Source organism: Lissotriton vulgaris, chromosome 3_2 (assembly GCF_964263255.1).
Source record: "Lissotriton vulgaris chromosome 3_2, aLisVul1.2, whole genome shotgun sequence".
Taxonomy (NCBI): Eukaryota; Metazoa; Chordata; class Amphibia; order Caudata; family Salamandridae; genus Lissotriton; species Lissotriton vulgaris.
The window spans coordinates 63,723,689-63,740,846 of NC_141690.1; the positions used below are offsets into that span (position 1 = coordinate 63,723,689).

The 17,158-nt window shown below is 46.6% G+C and overlaps 1 protein-coding gene across 1 annotated transcript in view; it reads left to right on the forward strand.

Moving 5' to 3' along the window:
• The first annotated feature begins 342 nt into the window (after positions 1-342).
• Positions 343-17,158, forward strand: part of SEL1L3 (SEL1L family member 3) — a 519,344-nt gene continuing 502,528 nt past the window's right edge. The window contains exon 1 of the mRNA XM_086964007.1: positions 343-666. Within this exon, the coding sequence (XP_086820133.1) occupies positions 601-666 (66 nt within the window). The 5' untranslated portion in view covers positions 343-600. The remainder of the gene's footprint in view (positions 667-17,158) is intronic.

Below are 17,158 nucleotides of genomic sequence, written 5' to 3' on the forward strand. Positions count from 1 at the left end.
CACGGAGACTACCTGCCTTACACTTCAGCTGAAGCATTTCAACTTTTGTATTTTCATAAAGAAAATGGGGTACTGTTTTTCCTAAATTAAAATAAGAATGGGCACGTCTGGCCCCTCAGACCTCGCCCACTTCGACCACTGGTTTCGGGACGTGTATCTTTTAAGAAACGTTCAGGGGCTTTTTCTCAGTGTCAGTGGTGCGTGTACCCCACTTCAGCAGACTACATCTGATCATGGTGACATGCATAACACCTGTTTGACTCTGCTGTGCTAGGGCGCACCTGCCGAGGGGGATGAAAGGGTCAGGACAGCCCGAGACTCTCCGTCTTCCCCCACCTCGCCGGGGGAGGGGCCACGCCGGCCCGGAAACAGGACCTGAGTGCCACTGGTAATCCACGTACGAAGTCGTCGCCGGGGCAGAAGATGGCAGAGCGGCGTGCCTTCTCCCTCCCACTGAGGTAACCGGGCTGGCGGCCAGCACTCCCCTCTGTCGGCACTGCTGGGGGCGCCTAGAGCTGACTCGAGCTCACAGCGACGCTTGGACGAGAAAGGGCGATGCGAGGAGGATCCCGCGCCCGGTGACAGCGCCCGAAAGAAAGGATGCGGCTTCGGGGAGCTCCGCGGTGCCCACGGGTGCCAGCACTAGTCCTGCTGCTGCTATGGCTGGTGAGGATAAACAGTGCATTCAGTTGAAACTCAATCTATGGCTGTAACACTCACACTCACGCAACAACCCTCCCCCGCCCCATTCTAGAATTGGTTCTCCTGATTTCCCTTTCCTCCCTCGGCCTGAGGCGCCGTGTCACTATTATTCGGATACGCTTCCCTGGGGTCTCTGCACCATGATTCCCAAATGAGGGTCCTTGTGTTGAGTTCCCGGGGTACCGTGCTGCACTGCTGGCTGAAGCAGTTATACCTGTTTAAAGACAGGTGCCGAGCAGCGCTCCCCTTCCGCCTACACATTCCGAGGCATGAGTGACGCCGCGCCTATACACCTGCATGCCATCACTCCTAGTGAAAGACACGTTTATTTTAGGGCAACACTTTCTAGCTTCCCCCCTCTTAAAACACCATCTGCTTTAATGCAAGTCAATAAGGGGAGTACATACATTTCTTCAGTGTATTTCTGAAGCGTCCTTTTAACTTTTACCAAATGGTGAAATTGATGCGCCTGGACAAGCACCAGGTGCACCCAATATGAAGTGACCAAGAGAGCAGCGCGCGGTAGAAAAACACACAACAGACAATAGCCAACAGAGGGCACGTGGTCAAGGAGCAGCATTGGGAAAAAAATGGGAACTAGGGAGTGACTGTGACCTATTCACCCTATCAGTGAGGCAGTGAATCACGAGCTGTATGTAAATAGATTGTTATTATTGGAAGGTGTAAACCTCACCAACCTTTGGGATGGCACACAAACTTACATTCTCAATGTTTGCCTTCAGGCAGTTTTATGAATATCACTTCAACCCCTTTAACCACATGTCTACAAAACAAAGATGCATGTTGAACATTTAGAAAACAGCCGTGTTGTGAACTGACGAGTAAGGTCTTACATTTGATAATCGCATCAGGGTCGGCCTTCAGCTTGGGCGTCATGCCCGGTTCCAGGAATGTGTATCTGGAGGGGCCAAGGGTGCGCTTAGGTGGGCCAATGTGTGCCCAATTTTTCACAATTCAGGAGGTAAGCCGCAAGCGTCAGTTTACATTATATTTTCATTCAAACCATCATACAGAGCATGGGGGGAGCTATTTCAGAGTAAAAGCAAATGTCTATACTGCTCCGGCCCAACGCTCATAATTTCCAAAAGGCCACACTTCAATAAAAGCACCTGGACACCAAGCACATTGTAATAGTAGTTCAAGTTCAAGGAAGTCCCTGTAATCCCACCCAAGCTGCTGCATCTTTGCACTAGGAAGATTGGCTATTTTCTCCTTGCAATTTGCCCAAAACCTATTTCTTTGCACACTGTGATCTTTGTAACTGTTTATTTTCATGTCATTCTTTTACTTTCATTGATAAAAAAAGTTTTAAAAAGCAGCAACACATTTGGAACAAAATAAAGCACTATTCTTGATACCTGAGCGCAGTTTTCATGCCTGGCAAAATTAAATTAAAAACACCTGTACTGCGGCGTTCCCGGGCTGCCCTCCTCTTCTTCCTCGTCGTCTGGGTAATTCTTGCAATATTGTGCATGTGCGCGTGCCCGCGTATGAGCAGTATTCTCAAGGATCACCCACAGATGGCGAGGAAGAGGAGGAGGGCAGCCTTGGGACGCCGCAGTACAGGTGAGTGTTTTTTAATTGCCTTTTATTCATGTAGACTTCATTGTTAATAGGGGGGTTGGAGGTGGGGTCTGGCCAACTCGGCTCCACTGCAGAGTAGGCAGAGATTTGCCGACTCCGCATTCTCCGCGGAACACTGAGAGTATGCAAATCTCTGCACACTCCCCTCCGACCGCCCTTACTTGTGTGGCACCTTCTGTGATACTGATAGCGATGGCCAACATGCAGAGCCAGTGCTATCTTCAGAGCGCATTCCCTCATTTTCATGGGAGCGTGGTCTCATGCAAATAAGGGAATCACTTTGACTTCATCCCACCCCCAAACCCCCATCCATATCCTGGATGTGGGCACAGGATGCACCCTGACAATATGCAACAAAATTTTGGTGCACAGTCTGTGTACCTCCTTAAACCAGCCTTCTGGAGGGTGCTAAGGGGCTACCATGGACCACCTCCCAGACATCGCCAGCAACTACCTTCACCTGCCTGCAAGGGGATCTGTCTTCCCTCTTTAAATTGCAGACAGCATGCCATTTGCATTATGAAAGATAAGATTTCTATACTTATAAACAGCTATTCCATATTTTACTGAAAATGCTTTCCCCAGGGCTAGAGCGGGTTCTCGGCAGTCCTGAGGACAATGCATTAATTTTAACAGGGTGCACTGTCCCTGTTTGTGCCCAGTGCACCTGTTTAAAGGTATGCAAACAGGGACAGTGCGCCCTATATGTAATTCAGCCCCTGTTGTTCTTTGAAAACTCACTTATAAGCTCAGCAATACATAGGTTTGCTGTGGGCTCCATCTCATGCACTACATGGTAAAATTCTCTTTCCACTAATTGTGTGACAGAAAGATGTGAGGACAGAAGATAGTGTTGAAAGGGTGCTCTCACAGGCTGCAGTTGCAATCCCTATAACAACTGCATATACATACATTTCATAAAGTACTGGAAAAGCTTCAGCATAATCATGCACCAGTCCACAAATGGCAATATTGGCACCTGTGTAACTCCTCCTTGAGGTGAGGTGGGATATGTGTCTTCAGGGTGTGGAAGCTTGAGGTGGTGACAGCACTGACTTGGGTTGCCATGTCGAGTTTGCAGTCGGTGACGATCACGAGGTCCTTAGGCTTGGGTGATAGGGGTGGGAGTAGGTCCTAGCTCAGTTGGATAGCAGTATAGTCGCACAGAGAATAGCTCACCTCAAAGATAATAACTTCAGTCTTCTCATTGTTTAATTCCAGGCCGTTGGACTTCATTCATCATTCATTGGTCACTGTGATCAGTATATTCTAGGGAGATTCAGCTAAGGAGATACAAGAACTGAGAGTTTGTTGGGCTTTCAGATTTTGAGGTCCTGTTTGTGAATAGTGAAACTTTGTGCTTGTGTATCTCTAGCATATGGGATCTGCATGTGTACATGTGTAGTTTGAGTGAGTATTGTATGCATGTGTATGCCTGTGGTGTTTATGCGCATTTGTCTGCCATTGCTACTCTGGTGTAGATGTTTCTGTGTGCAGTATTAGTTTGAGCCTGGTGTGAGTGTGCTTATGTGTTGTGTGTATGAATATAAGCATGGTGTTTATGCATGTGATGGGTGCATGATTGTGGCTTGTTTTGCATTCATTATACACTGGATGGGGGTACAAAATGATATCGATAAAATTACAATAACTTATTTGAGGCAAGCAGTATGTATTTTTTTTATGTGATGCAGTTTTGGGTCCTAAAGTTTGAAGGATCACACACTCTGTACCCTCTGTGCACAAATCATCAGTTGTGCGACCTCTCACTGAAACAGTGAGCCATATCAAACTTAGTGCTATGCAGTAAAATGTAAAAAGTAACCAAACACTATTTAGGAAATGTGACCAAATAGAACAGATGAAATTTTGTCTTAAAAATTGTACATATTTGCTTTCAACATAGCTGTATAAAGCATGCGTTGCGATGTAGCAGAGACTATCCATCTATTTGAAATGATACTTTGTTTGTGGTAAATGTTTAGCGATATCACTTTTAAAATATACCTATGGAATTATTTTTTTTGTTCTGAGGTAAGCTTGGATAATTAGCCTTAATGCCACCATGTGTATATATCATGCCACATTGCATAACTCTTGGTAGCTCTTTATTTAACTGAATTTTGATCAGTACCATTACTAGTACATGTGAAGAGTCAGATCATTTTAAACAGGACCACAGAAATTATGAGGCAGGGACACTTGTTATCACTATCTGGGCATAAGTTGCATATAAGTAGTACGAGTCTACTAACCAAGTACAGCAATAAGCAGCAGAAAAGTGTCCAGTCAGCTTTTGCGAAGGGACTTCAGCTATGCTGCAACACGCATTGCAGTATTTTGATCAACGTTTCATCTATTTGAGCTATAAACATCTTTTTTTACATTTACAGATTGTGTATCAGATTATGTGGCAAATAAGGCAAATCGCAAATTATGCAGAAAACATCATAGCTTCAAAATTGCATGATTCCAATGGCCCTGACTATAACGTGGGAAATTGCAAAATACTGTGATAATATATAACAATATGAAATACACACATTTAGAACCCTGCCACACTGATGGGAATAAACCATGCCCAGCAAAATTTCTTACTTGAGATAAAACCGTTATTTACTTTACCACATTCCGTCCATCACCTTGTGTGTTTTGCTATTGGCCCTATGTGGGAAGGGTATGCCCAGACGTGGGTCCCTTGCTCACTACGCCACTGGACTCAAGCTATCCTGGCTGATGACGGCTGATAGCCAGAAACCGTTCCTAGGATGCTTGATTCCGGTCCAGGGAAGACATGGTTTGGCAGTTTGGGCTGGACTGTTCCCATGAGGCACAGGGTCAAGACTGATTTGCATAAGGCCATGTCTGAACTGGGGTGGCCTGGTGAGCAAAATAACGATGGATTAAACCCAGATCTGTGGCTGGGGGCGAATGTTTAGCCAATGTGCAACGTTCCGTCCATCAGCTTGTGTGTTTTTTCAGAAAAAAGACAGACACATATATTCTAGTGGGCATTGCAATTCCACGTTATGGCTGCTCATCCAATGAGACATGAACTCCCATCATCCGAATAGTATAGTGCATGCCCCATTCTACACAATATTACTGCATGCATTTTACACAAGCTAAACTACATAACACTCTCAGAAATCCCACACAGAAACAGACGTGATTGGGGTGCGGAAGGCTGTTCATAACCCTGGGACCTGGTGCCACTGCACCTGCTGCATCATTGGCAGGTAAATCCGTGTCCCCTCTCCAACCCACACCATCCCACTTCAGCTTGCTTCAGACATGAGATAGGGGTGGCACAGGGCTGTTTTCTTTTTACCGGCATGACCAATATTTTAATATCTCAGCCAGTAAAAAAATATAGAAAATCATTAAATGCTGGTATCGTTCTCCCTATAAGCACATAACTGCTACCATTAAAACAATGCACTTTAAAATGTATTCTAGAGGTTTCTTGATGACCCTTGAGTGATAATGAATGTAAGCAAATTGAAAAAAATAAAAGCTTTTGGCCATGGACATGGAGGAAGAACTTAACAGGTCCCTACTCTGTGGCCTCTTCTGCTGTGACTTGGGTGGGAGGGGGCAAAGGTTGTGTTTGGGTGGGCCTGGCCCACCCTGCTTACCCACTAGAACCGGACGCGATGTGCGTACTAGGCCCACGCACCGGGCACAGACTTTTAGAGGGGCGCAGGAGCTCTCTGCAGCAGTCTCCATATGACTTAGGTCAAAAGAAGTTAGATTAAATACTTTTTATTTGATTGTTTTTCTTTTCAAGGCGCTTCTCAATCTTGCCCCTCTCACTTTCCTCCTCCTAAAACTTCAATACATAGAGAATTCACGATGACAAGAGGGAGGGGGGAGCAAAATGTGGTTTTACCCAGGGCGCCCTCTGAAAAAAGGCCAGCTCTGAGTCACATGCTGTAATCTAAAAAGTAGTAAACAGTGTAGGGTGACCCTGTAGTCTTGCTGGAAAATGAAGAGTGTAAATGAGAAGTGTTACAACTCCCGGCACAGTAATAAATAAAAAGATAACTTTAAGTTTAGCAAGTATAGGTCAAGATCTCGGATTTTGTTTTACCGTTTACAATTCTTTTCTAGGTATCACATGTGCATATTTAAGACATGCTGGACTAATTAATGTATAGCTTTCCTCAAATTGTATTAAAAACGATTTATATATTAAATGGAGTCATTCTGTATATTTGTAACAAAGTCATTACATGCACTCCAGTGATCAGTATGACAAAAAATAATTCATACAAAAATTAAAAGACAATTCTTCAGGCCATTTAAACTACTCTTAGAAAAAGACAGGCTACTTTAAGTCATATATTAATTCTTATGCAACGGTTATTTATAGCTAGATTAGGTTAATGTCATTCAATGCATTTGTGAACGAAGCGTCCGTCCGTATATTGAATTACGGAGCTGTTAGCCCCATACAATTAAATAGCAGACAGACCACATTAGACCCGCCAACAGACCGCTTCTTTATTTTGTGATACTTGCTGTACTCGGACTAAATAACTTAAAGTTACAGCCGACTGCCTCCAAAAAGCCCAAGCTGGACCTACACCATTGTGAGGCATGTGTTGCGAAAACAGGCAACAATATGGAAGAACTGTATTAAATGTATTTAAATGAATCAATACACATTTGAAATAAATGTATTTTTGTTTCTACAAATGTATATTAGGAAGCTCAAGATACTTTACCCTGACATAGGACTGGTGTTTCTGCCGCATTAGGGATTCACTTACCTATGCTGTGGGTACTATAGCCATTTCAACTACAGGCCTAGGCCACAGCACACAGGGCTACTTCACCTAACAAGGATCTGTTACAAACATGCCAGGAGCTTACCTGAGGCGGGGAGTTCTGACAAGACGGTGTGCTTATTGCACTATCAGGCAGTACGTCTTTGGACACTGCGAGCGGCTGGGCACTATTGCGGCTTAGAGCATGGCAGGTTTTATTCTGGTGAGGTCCGGGGAGGGTGTTCCGTGACTTGCTTGGCGCAATGGCAGTTAAGCGCAACAGTTAGACTGCAGAGCCCTGCATTGGATGAAATATGCCAAACTCAGGTTCCCCCTTTGTGTACACAAACAAAAAGGAACTAAAAGGAATAAGGGCACCCTCCACAGAGTAACTATGTAACACACAAAAAAGATTTAGCCGCCTAGATAGCTAAAAGCAACAAGTTTGCTATCATCTCGACCACCACAGTAGGAACTCAATTCCAGTACTGTGGAATAAACCTACTAAAATGTATACTCAAGAAAAAAACAAATGTATTTATACCCAGAAGTCAAAAGCTCAGTTAGGTAAACAAAGACCTCCATGGCATTAAAGGATTCGCCTCATGGAAGTGACAAGAGGGCAACAGGTGCTCATCAGACTATTGTGTCACCAGGCTTCTTGCCATCGGTGCTCGTTCCAATGGTTTGGGAGGCATGTGTGTACACGGGTTACTAGTTCCGTGATCACATGGACCTCTGTAATGTTACACAGTATTAGCTATCAAGAGAGTCAAATTGAATGACTTTATCAAGGACATCAATGGAGCTCTTTACCAAGCAAAATAGAATCTCGAGAGATTTCAGGAACTGCTTAACCAGATCTTCTTCATACAACATCTGTTTGTGTTCTAATAGTAGCGCAGGGGCGTACTAGAGTATTTCTAATTTAAAAAAATCTGTGACTCAATCACAATCTTCCCAGAGTTCTCACAGTATCTTTTTTGCTACTTTCAAACCACTGGAGAAGAAGACATATATATACAACCCTTTAAATAAATCAAACTTTCTGTTTCCAATCTTAAACATGAAACAATTTCTTACCTAGCGTGTGCAGACATCAGAGAAGTCATTCTCAACTTCGTGAAACACTTCACCAAAACTTTTCTTTAAAGAAATGTTTTGACAGATACGAAGATGCAGACTTATTACTGGCCACTATCTAGCTAATCACACTACAGGACATCATGAAAAATGAAGTTATGAGGCCATTTCTAGAATACATGAGTTTACAACTGCGTTTCCACAAATATCAGTCTGATTCAGACCCAAGAGAGGCAGTGGATCTGCCATGGCGAGTATTAGAGAAAAAATCCTCCTCTCAATGCATTAGGACAATAAACAACTTAACTACTCACCAACCTCTGAGCAGAGTAGGAAGTAGGGGGCAAAGGCATATTACTGGGAAGGCTAAAAGAATGGACAAGTGTGCCTGGGTTCTCCTTAAAATGAAACCAAGACAACAGATAAGGTCTGTGCTATTTTAATCACCTTTTATGTCAATGGTGTACAGCATACCTTTTAGATAATGTTTTACTCCTTATAGTTCAATATCTATGTGCACTTTACAGTGAACTTTGATATTAGTTGCACAAGAGGTTTCACATATATGCCCCATCACTCAAATCACCTTCTGACTCAAAACAGATCAGTGAACCAGGTCTACCCCAGCTCATTTTTGGACCATGTATTTCAGTGTACTTTTTTGCTTCTCTGGATTACAAGTTAAAATTCATATTTTTGGAGGTGTAGAGTTTGTTTGATTGACCTGGAAACCTGACAAGCCAAGCTGCACTCTGGTACTCCAGAGGTCCCAATGAAAGCGAAAGAGCAACAAAAAAACTTGACATGATCAGCAGAAAATCAAAATGTATAAGTCGTTCATAGCAGGCACGCAATGCCCATTGGGCTCAAAGGGCTTCAGCCCCCCCTCTCCCGTTGTGTGTGTCAGCCCAGGCTGAGACAGCTTTCCGGGCACACACACAGCCACATCCAAGTACTTTACAGGTCTTTAAAGGACGATTTACTTGCTAACGAGGCTTTGTTGTGTTTTCACCCCTTCTTAGAGCCCCTGCATCTCCACTCTGCATGTTGCTGGAAGAATCATCCCCCCCAACAATTTTAGTAACCCCCTCCTCCCCCCCGAAATGTGGCTCTAGTTGCGCCTCTGGTTGATAGCCTGTAAGAACAAATGAAAAGACACAAATCTGTCATCCTGTGGACTAAATTAAACTACAAAAATACTCCAAGTTGTCCTAGAACTCTGGCCCACACAATAAAACAATGTACAAAATCTGTTTTACACACAAAATCCCAAGATCCCAAAACCTTGTCAACTTCTTTGCAAGGATAGTGTAATCCATTCAGAGCTTGCTGAAAAATCCAGGCACTCCTTAGCATAAGATTGGTCAAGACGATCAACCTGGACCCAAAGTTATGTCTAAACTCCTTTCATGATCAAACAAACTGAATATCAGTCTCTTAATTACTACACTACAGATAATAGATAATACAGAAAAAAATGGATGCTGGAGACACTTGCCTACTTGTACGTAGGCGCCTTTTGGCTGCAGTCTTGACCACTCATGACTCAGTGTTTCAGACAATAATCTCTAGAATGAGGTAAACTGTTCTGAAATGGATTAAATCTTTCCTTTCCTCAATATCCCAAATTGTGAAATTCGGCTGACTCACATCAAACCCACTCTATGTGAAAAATTCAGTTTCATAAGGTTCTATTATCTCCCTTCATCTATTAAACATGTATGTGGAGCCAGTGGCTATAACACTTCAAGATAAACAAATCTGCATTCTTCAATATGCTGTTGACACTCAGCTTTGTCTTCAGATGTCAGGCATGTCCAGCATAACAAATCTGAAATCGTTCCAAGGATTTGCTAACCAACCAGGTGTCATCTCACACAGAAAAAAGCCCTCCAACAACCAAATTGCTGCTGACAATCCACTATTAGCCCTAAAAAGGCCATCCACTCCATCCACTTTGGGATATATGTATCTCTAGTCACTTGTGTAAAATTGTGACTTCATTTCAGGTCAAAATCACATTTAAATGGTCACGTTGTGTAGAGAATTAAATCAGGTTCCTACCAAATATATCCCTTGTAATGACTTCAGATCTACAGTATAGGTGCTCATTCTCACGCATCAAGACGTAGGTGATTCTATCCTGGCAGGCCTATCACAATCTTCTGGCACACCTCCTTCTGCTATCTTGCATGCAGCTTCTAGTTAGTCACAGATCATGATGCTGAGAATTCTGTCTCTCTTTCTCCTATCCTAAGAAGGCCTCTATGGCTCCAGTTAGTGTGAAGCCTGAGTGGAAGTCAAGTTGGCCTGCATAACTCTTAGAGCAATATACCTAGGCCTTCATTTTACCTCAAGAAAAACACTATGGTTTATTGGCAGGCAATGGAAAACGAAATTCGAAATATCTAAGCAGGCCTTCCTTTGTCACGCTCCACAGCAGTGGGACTCCATCCTGGACTACATCTGGCTAAATACTAACCCCCCTTGCATTCTGAATAGTTTCGAAAATGCATCTTTTTAGATTTTATTTCCCTGGTTAATGGTCCCCATGGGATATTCTACCATTTACATTTATGTTTTTTGAAACAGCCACGTAATTATCCGCTGCTATAGAAATACTTTAGATAAATAAACACATTACATTGGTCTGAACTAAACAAATGATGGGAAGCGGCAGTTTATAATATTACGGGATAGATAAGTCCAGACCAGTGACATGGTCTGAGGCACTCTAGTGTTGTGGCAGCTAAAACTGAAGAAAAGCTTTAAGAAAGACGTACACGTTGTTGGTGTTGGTCTAATGGGTACAATTAACCCATTGAGCGCACCTGAGCAACGATTCCTGGTCCTTTTGAGACAAGGAGTTCACTTGTAGTGAAAAAATCTGTGTCATTATGTACTATAATATAGCATCATTCGCAACAAACCTCAACAATGGACAGTGATGAAAGGAACGCATGAAGAATCTCACCCCCTGACCATGACTCGGGCTTGGATTCCAAACCATCTTTTTTAGCCTGCTACTCCACTTTAGACTGAGATCAGATATATGCATATCAGTCTTGGTCCAGGAACACTCCGAGCCGAAATGGCAACCCATGTCACCTGCAGAGTGAAACGCAAGCAGCCCCAGAGCAGGTGTTTCCTACTTAAACCTCGTCAGTGAGTTTCAACTTGAGTCTTGTGACAAAGTGAGCTCAGGTCCATGTCTGGTTACACCCGTCTCAACTAGGTTGCCTACTGCTTTGTACTATACGGCGACATAGCATAAAGTAATGCTCCATGGCATAACCTACCAAAACACTTCAAAATACTCTCATTGGGAATTAGATTTCTTTTTACTCAAGTAGGATATCATTTTACTCTACACATCAAAAAGTAATGAGCAAATACACCAACTTCAAAACCTTCTCCGGGAACTCACAAAAAGTGTCCTGGTCACACAGAAATGAAAGGAAGTGCTCTTGATCATCAATCTGTGCAGAAGTGCTTGTTTGCTGCTGAGAAATGCAAGAACTCTCCCCTTAAAAGTATTGAAGCAGTGCTTGAGAAGTGCCGGTGCTATCCCTTCAAATGAAAGAACTGCGCATACTTTTAATTCCTGCCCATTTGAAGCAGTGTCCTCAATGGAATTCAGACTTGTGCGCGAGTTAAAGGGGGCGTGGGGCTTCCACCTGGAGAACAACAACGATCGCAACACCACCGCCCTGCTGGACAACTTCGCCAACCTCGGACTCAAGCAACTGGTCTACTCCCCCACCCACTACGCCGGCCACACGCTCGACCCTCTCTTCTCATCCAGCAAGTACGTCACCTTCAGCCACTGCACCGTCTCCACTGGACTGACCACAGCTGCGTCCACTTCAGCTTCAAAAAGAACACGGTCCACCACCACCCGAAGCAGGTTCCCCACAGAAACTGGAGCAAGATCACCGTCGACCAGCTCACCACCTCCCTCAGCCAGAACCCACCTATCAGGACAACGGACCCTAACACAGCAGCCCTCGACCTCACGCAATGGCTGACCTCCTGTGCCGACGACCTCGCCCCACTGAAGAACCCACTCACCAGGCCCAGAAGCAAGAAGGCCCCCTGGTTCACCAACGAACTCAAGGACTCCAAGAGGCCTGCCGCACCCTTGAGAAGGCCTGGCTCCTCGACAAGACCACCGACAACATGACCGCCCTCAAACTCGCCACCCGCAGACATCACCAGCTCATCCGCACCACCAAGAAGAAATCTCTGAAGGAACGACTGGACAAGAACGCCCATGACAGCAAGGAGCTCTTCAACATCGTCAAGGAGTTCTCCAACCCCAGCACCGGCAACAACGACATCACTCCCTCGCAGGACCTCTGCGACTCCCTGGCCTCGTACTTCCACCGCAAGATCACTGACATCCACAACAGCTTCGGCGTTCCACCCCCGCACCCATCGACCGAACCTACACACCCCGCCTCCATCCTCCGGACATGGACCAAAGTGACCCCCGAAGACACGACACGCATGATGAACACCATCCACTCCGGATCTCCGACCGACCCATGCCCCCACCATGTCTTCAACAAGGCCGCCTCTACCATCGCTCCCCACCTCCGAGACATCATCAACACCTCCTTCGACACAGCCACCTTCCCGGAGAGCTGGAAGCACGCCGAGCTCAGCGCACTACTGAAGAAACCAACAGCGGACCCGACCAACCTCAAGAACTTCCGCCCCATCTCGCTCCTTCCCTTCCCTGCCAAAGTCATCGAGAAGATCGTCAACAAGCAACTGGCCGCCTTCCTCGAGACGAACGGATCCCTCGACCCATCGCAGTCCGGATTCAGAGCCAACCACAGCACCGAGACCGTCCTCATCGCAGCCACCGACGACATCCGAGCCCTGCTCGACAACGGTGAAACAGCGGCACTCATCCTCCTTGACCTCTCCGCAGCATTTGACACTGTCTGCCACCACACCCTAGTCCAACGCCTCAACGACACCGGCATCCAGGGGAAGGCTCTGGAATGGATCATCTCATACCTTTCCGGCAGAACACAGAGAGTACGCCTCCCCCCGTTCCGATTTGAGGCCACCAAAGTCATCTGCGGCGTCCCGCAAGGATCGTCGCTCAGCCCTACTCTCTTCAACATCTACATGAAATCCCTCGCTGCCGTCGCACGCCAACACAACCTCAACGTCATTTCCTACGCCGATGACACCCAGCTGATTCTCTCCCTCACCAGAGACCCCGACACCGCCAAAGCCAGCCTACACGAAGGGATGAAAGACGGCGCCGAGTGGATGAACATCAGCCGCCTGAAGTTGAACACGGACAAGACAGAAGTCCTCATCCTGGGACCGTCGCCCTCCGCATGGGACGACTCCTGGTGGCCCCCGGCCCTAGGCACCGCACCCAAGCCAACGTACCACGCACGCAACTTGGGCGTCATCCTGGACTCCTCCCTTTCGATGACTAGACAAGTCAACGCCGTCTCCTCATCCTGCTTCCACAACCTCCGCATGCCCCGCAAGATCTTCCGATGGATCCCGACCGAGACCAGGAAGACTGTCACCCAGGCCCTCGTCACCAGCAGACTAGACTACGGAAACACCCTCTACGCCGGTACAACAGCCAAGCTACAGAAAAGACTTCAGCGTATCCAGAACGCCTCCGCCCGACTCATCCTGGACGTCCCCCGTCGCAGCCACATCTCGAGCCACCTGAGAGACCTGCACTGGCTCCCTGTCAACAAGAGGATCACGTTCAGACTCCTCACCCACGCACACAAATCCCTCCACGACCTAGGCCCAAAGTACCTCAACGACCGCCTGACCTTCTACACGCCCACCCCCCTGCTACGATCCGCGAACCTCGCCCTCGCCGTCGTCCCTCGCATCCAGAGAGCCACTGCCGGAGGAAGATCCTTCTCCTACCTGGCGGCTAAGACATGGAACTCCTTGCCCGTCCGCCTGCGGCTAACCCAGGACCACCTCGCCTTCAGGAAACAGCTCAAGACCTGGCTGTTCGAGCAGTAGCAGACCCCCTCCCCCTAGCGCCTTGAGACCCTTCCGGGTGAGAAGTGCGCGATACAAATTCCATGATTGATTGATTGATTGACTATTGGAAGTGGCCCTGTAGGCACTGGGTATCTACCACTGCCATGGGGCATGCCTGCTATTACGGCAGCCCCCTCGAATTAGGGAGGCCTCCGGGCACCCTAAATCCAGGGGCTGTTGGAGGTAGTGGTGGGACGGATAGCAGGTATTATTTGGGCATGTTATGTGGCCCATTTAGGCTGCCGTAGGTAATACTACAAGCAAAGAAAAGGCTACCACCTCCGCAAATTGTGAGTTGCACTGGAAATCCGGGAAGAGGCTCAGGTTTGTATTTCACGTGCCTCAGTTTCCCTCTCTAATTTCTCCTTTGGCACATGCAGAGTTCATCTAATTCCTTCTGCAGCCTGAAAAGTGTTTTTATTGCGCACAGAGCATTGCTAATGTGCGGCTTCTGTGTCAGCACGAGAGGTGCGGTCAGCCGCAACACTTAAACTGAAAGAAACGTTGATACGAAGGAAAACAAAAGCGGAAATCGGTTTCAGACCCACAAAGAGCGACATCTGCTAGTTTTCATTAACCTAGTGACGTGTGGCGTTTATCGAACACAATGTAAGGACAGGATACAGCGCTAAAACCATTGTTTCTCGTTTATTGCCTTCTGCAGCGAGCTCTGGATGAAAGCAGGTTCTTGTGACTCGTTGTCTGTGGCACAGGACAGGACGCATGTGTCCTGTTGGCAAGCAGCGTGAGTGAGCAAACAAAGCTGCAGGTGGTTGGCGTGTTGGTATAATCCGATTAACGCCCAAATCCAGTGTCGGATGAATCACGAATGCTGGATGACGCCTTCATGTGTGCGGTTGTCATCCCTTAGTCCTTGTGCACACATTCACCCCTCCCACAAGCTGCGACAGTGCCGCGTCTTTACACCTTCTGCTGATTCCACATTTGCGCAACTCTTGTGAAACTTTTTGAGGACCAGCTAACTTTAGCAGCCTGGCTGAGGAGATCGTTGTGTCATTCGTGTAAACAACCTCACAGTGCACAACCGACTGCCGTTTGTTAAGGAATCACAGTTGCATTTCAGCATCTCGAGAGCAAATTCATACGCAGGTGAGTTCACCCAGATCTGAAGGGAGCAAAATTATAAATCACGGAAAAAATGAAAAGGGTGTAATGTTTTTTTGATCCGACTTTTTTGAACATTTAAAACTGACAACTTGTCCTGCAGGCTCTAAGTGGGAGTCGGCTTTCTCCCAGTGCTTTAGAAAATCACAGTAAATAAGAACAATTCCCAACAGGTATCAATTGGAAGACAATTTCAATAGGTGTATGCAATATGCATTACAAAAGAAAGAAATTAAGGAGTCACTGCAGTTTTTGAAAAAAAGGCGGGTATTATTCACCACTTTAAGAGCAAGGCGGGTCTGTTGCAAAGTTATACAGTTAAACAGCACTGTACACATCAAATGGGGTGACAACCCGGTGGCACTTGGTGAGGGTGATATATACATGAATATATACAGTGAATAGTGGTGGTAGTGCAAGTGCTGGGGTGAAACAGCGTGGTCGGCGCGTAGTGACAATAGGTGAAATATACAGAGTAATGGCTCCAGGGATCAAGTTGTAATCACTTAAAACAAGAATGAGTCAATTTCCAGGAGTACAAAACAAGTAGGGCGCCATAAAATTAAGCTGTGTGGTCGACGGCGTTTCGATCCCCGTCAGTCGGGATCGTCATCAGGACTGGGTTGTCGAGGGAACAGTGCTGTAGGGTAAGAGAAGGGCTGATCAGTGGGGGTGGAGGTGGCCGTATTTAATTAAGGGCGCACTAGTGGCTCGCAATTGGGAAGCTGCTGGGAGAGGGGGGGGTGACCCTGTGCGTAAGATAAGCGCAGGCGGCATGCAGGTAACAGGCAAGTAACTACGGAGCTAGCTGAGGTGTCTGAAGGTAGCAGACAACTAGAAATGCAGGTGTCATGCAGGTAACTGGCAAATAAACAGTGAAACTAGCTAGGGTCTCTTGAAGGTGGCAGACGGTTTGAATTACAGGCCGGGCCTGGCGCTGATGGACAGGCGCAGGGGCTGTATATAAGTCTGTAAGAGCGTGTGGCAGTTAACTGTCGCCAGGGTAAACAACATGCTGGTAAGGGTAGTTAACTTACATGTCCGCCAATGGCAATTTCATACGGATGGAGGGGCTGGTGTGTAAGATCCAATGCTGCACGGAGAGGGAAGCTTTAATTAGAAAAAGGTGGGGCAAAGGAGTGAGAAAGCATATCCCCAATGGGTAACCAATAATTACCTGAGTAGCGATTTGGAGGGCTTGAGGCAGCGGGGGTGATCGGCGTCTGAGAAAAGGTAAAGGGGCAGTGATGATTAAAAATCCGGGTGCCGCAAGGCTAGCCGAGTCAAAAAGGGGGGTCGCACAAGGTGTGCGAGTGGCTTACCTGAATGAATCAGGACGTCGGGTCGGCTAACGCGAAGGGCAGCTTCTGGCAATGAAGGCGGGAGCTGAGCGCGGTCCGGTGGCAGCGCTTTGGAAAATAGCTGGGGGAAGGGGGCGGGGTGAGCGAGGAGGCACTGCGCGCGCACTGTGGAAAGGGGCGGGGTTAGGGGTGTGACTGTCGGTTGCGGTAGCAACCTGCACAAACAGGAAGAGCAAGCCGCGCGCACTCTCTGGGCAGAGGCGGAGCGGGGGGTGTGACTGTAGGTTGTGGTGGCAACCACAGAAACAGGAACAGACCAGGGTGTGCGTCAATGCCGGGTTTAAGAGCTAATAGACACGGGTCGGGGCAGGTCATAGTCAAAGGCGAGGCGCCCGGGTCAGGGAGTTAGGAGGGTAAGGTGTTCTTCAGCACCCTCGAACACAGAGAGAATAGTGCATGAATATTATATAAACACATCCTAAAATTAGGAAATTCAGACATTAATACTTATGTACATCAGACAAG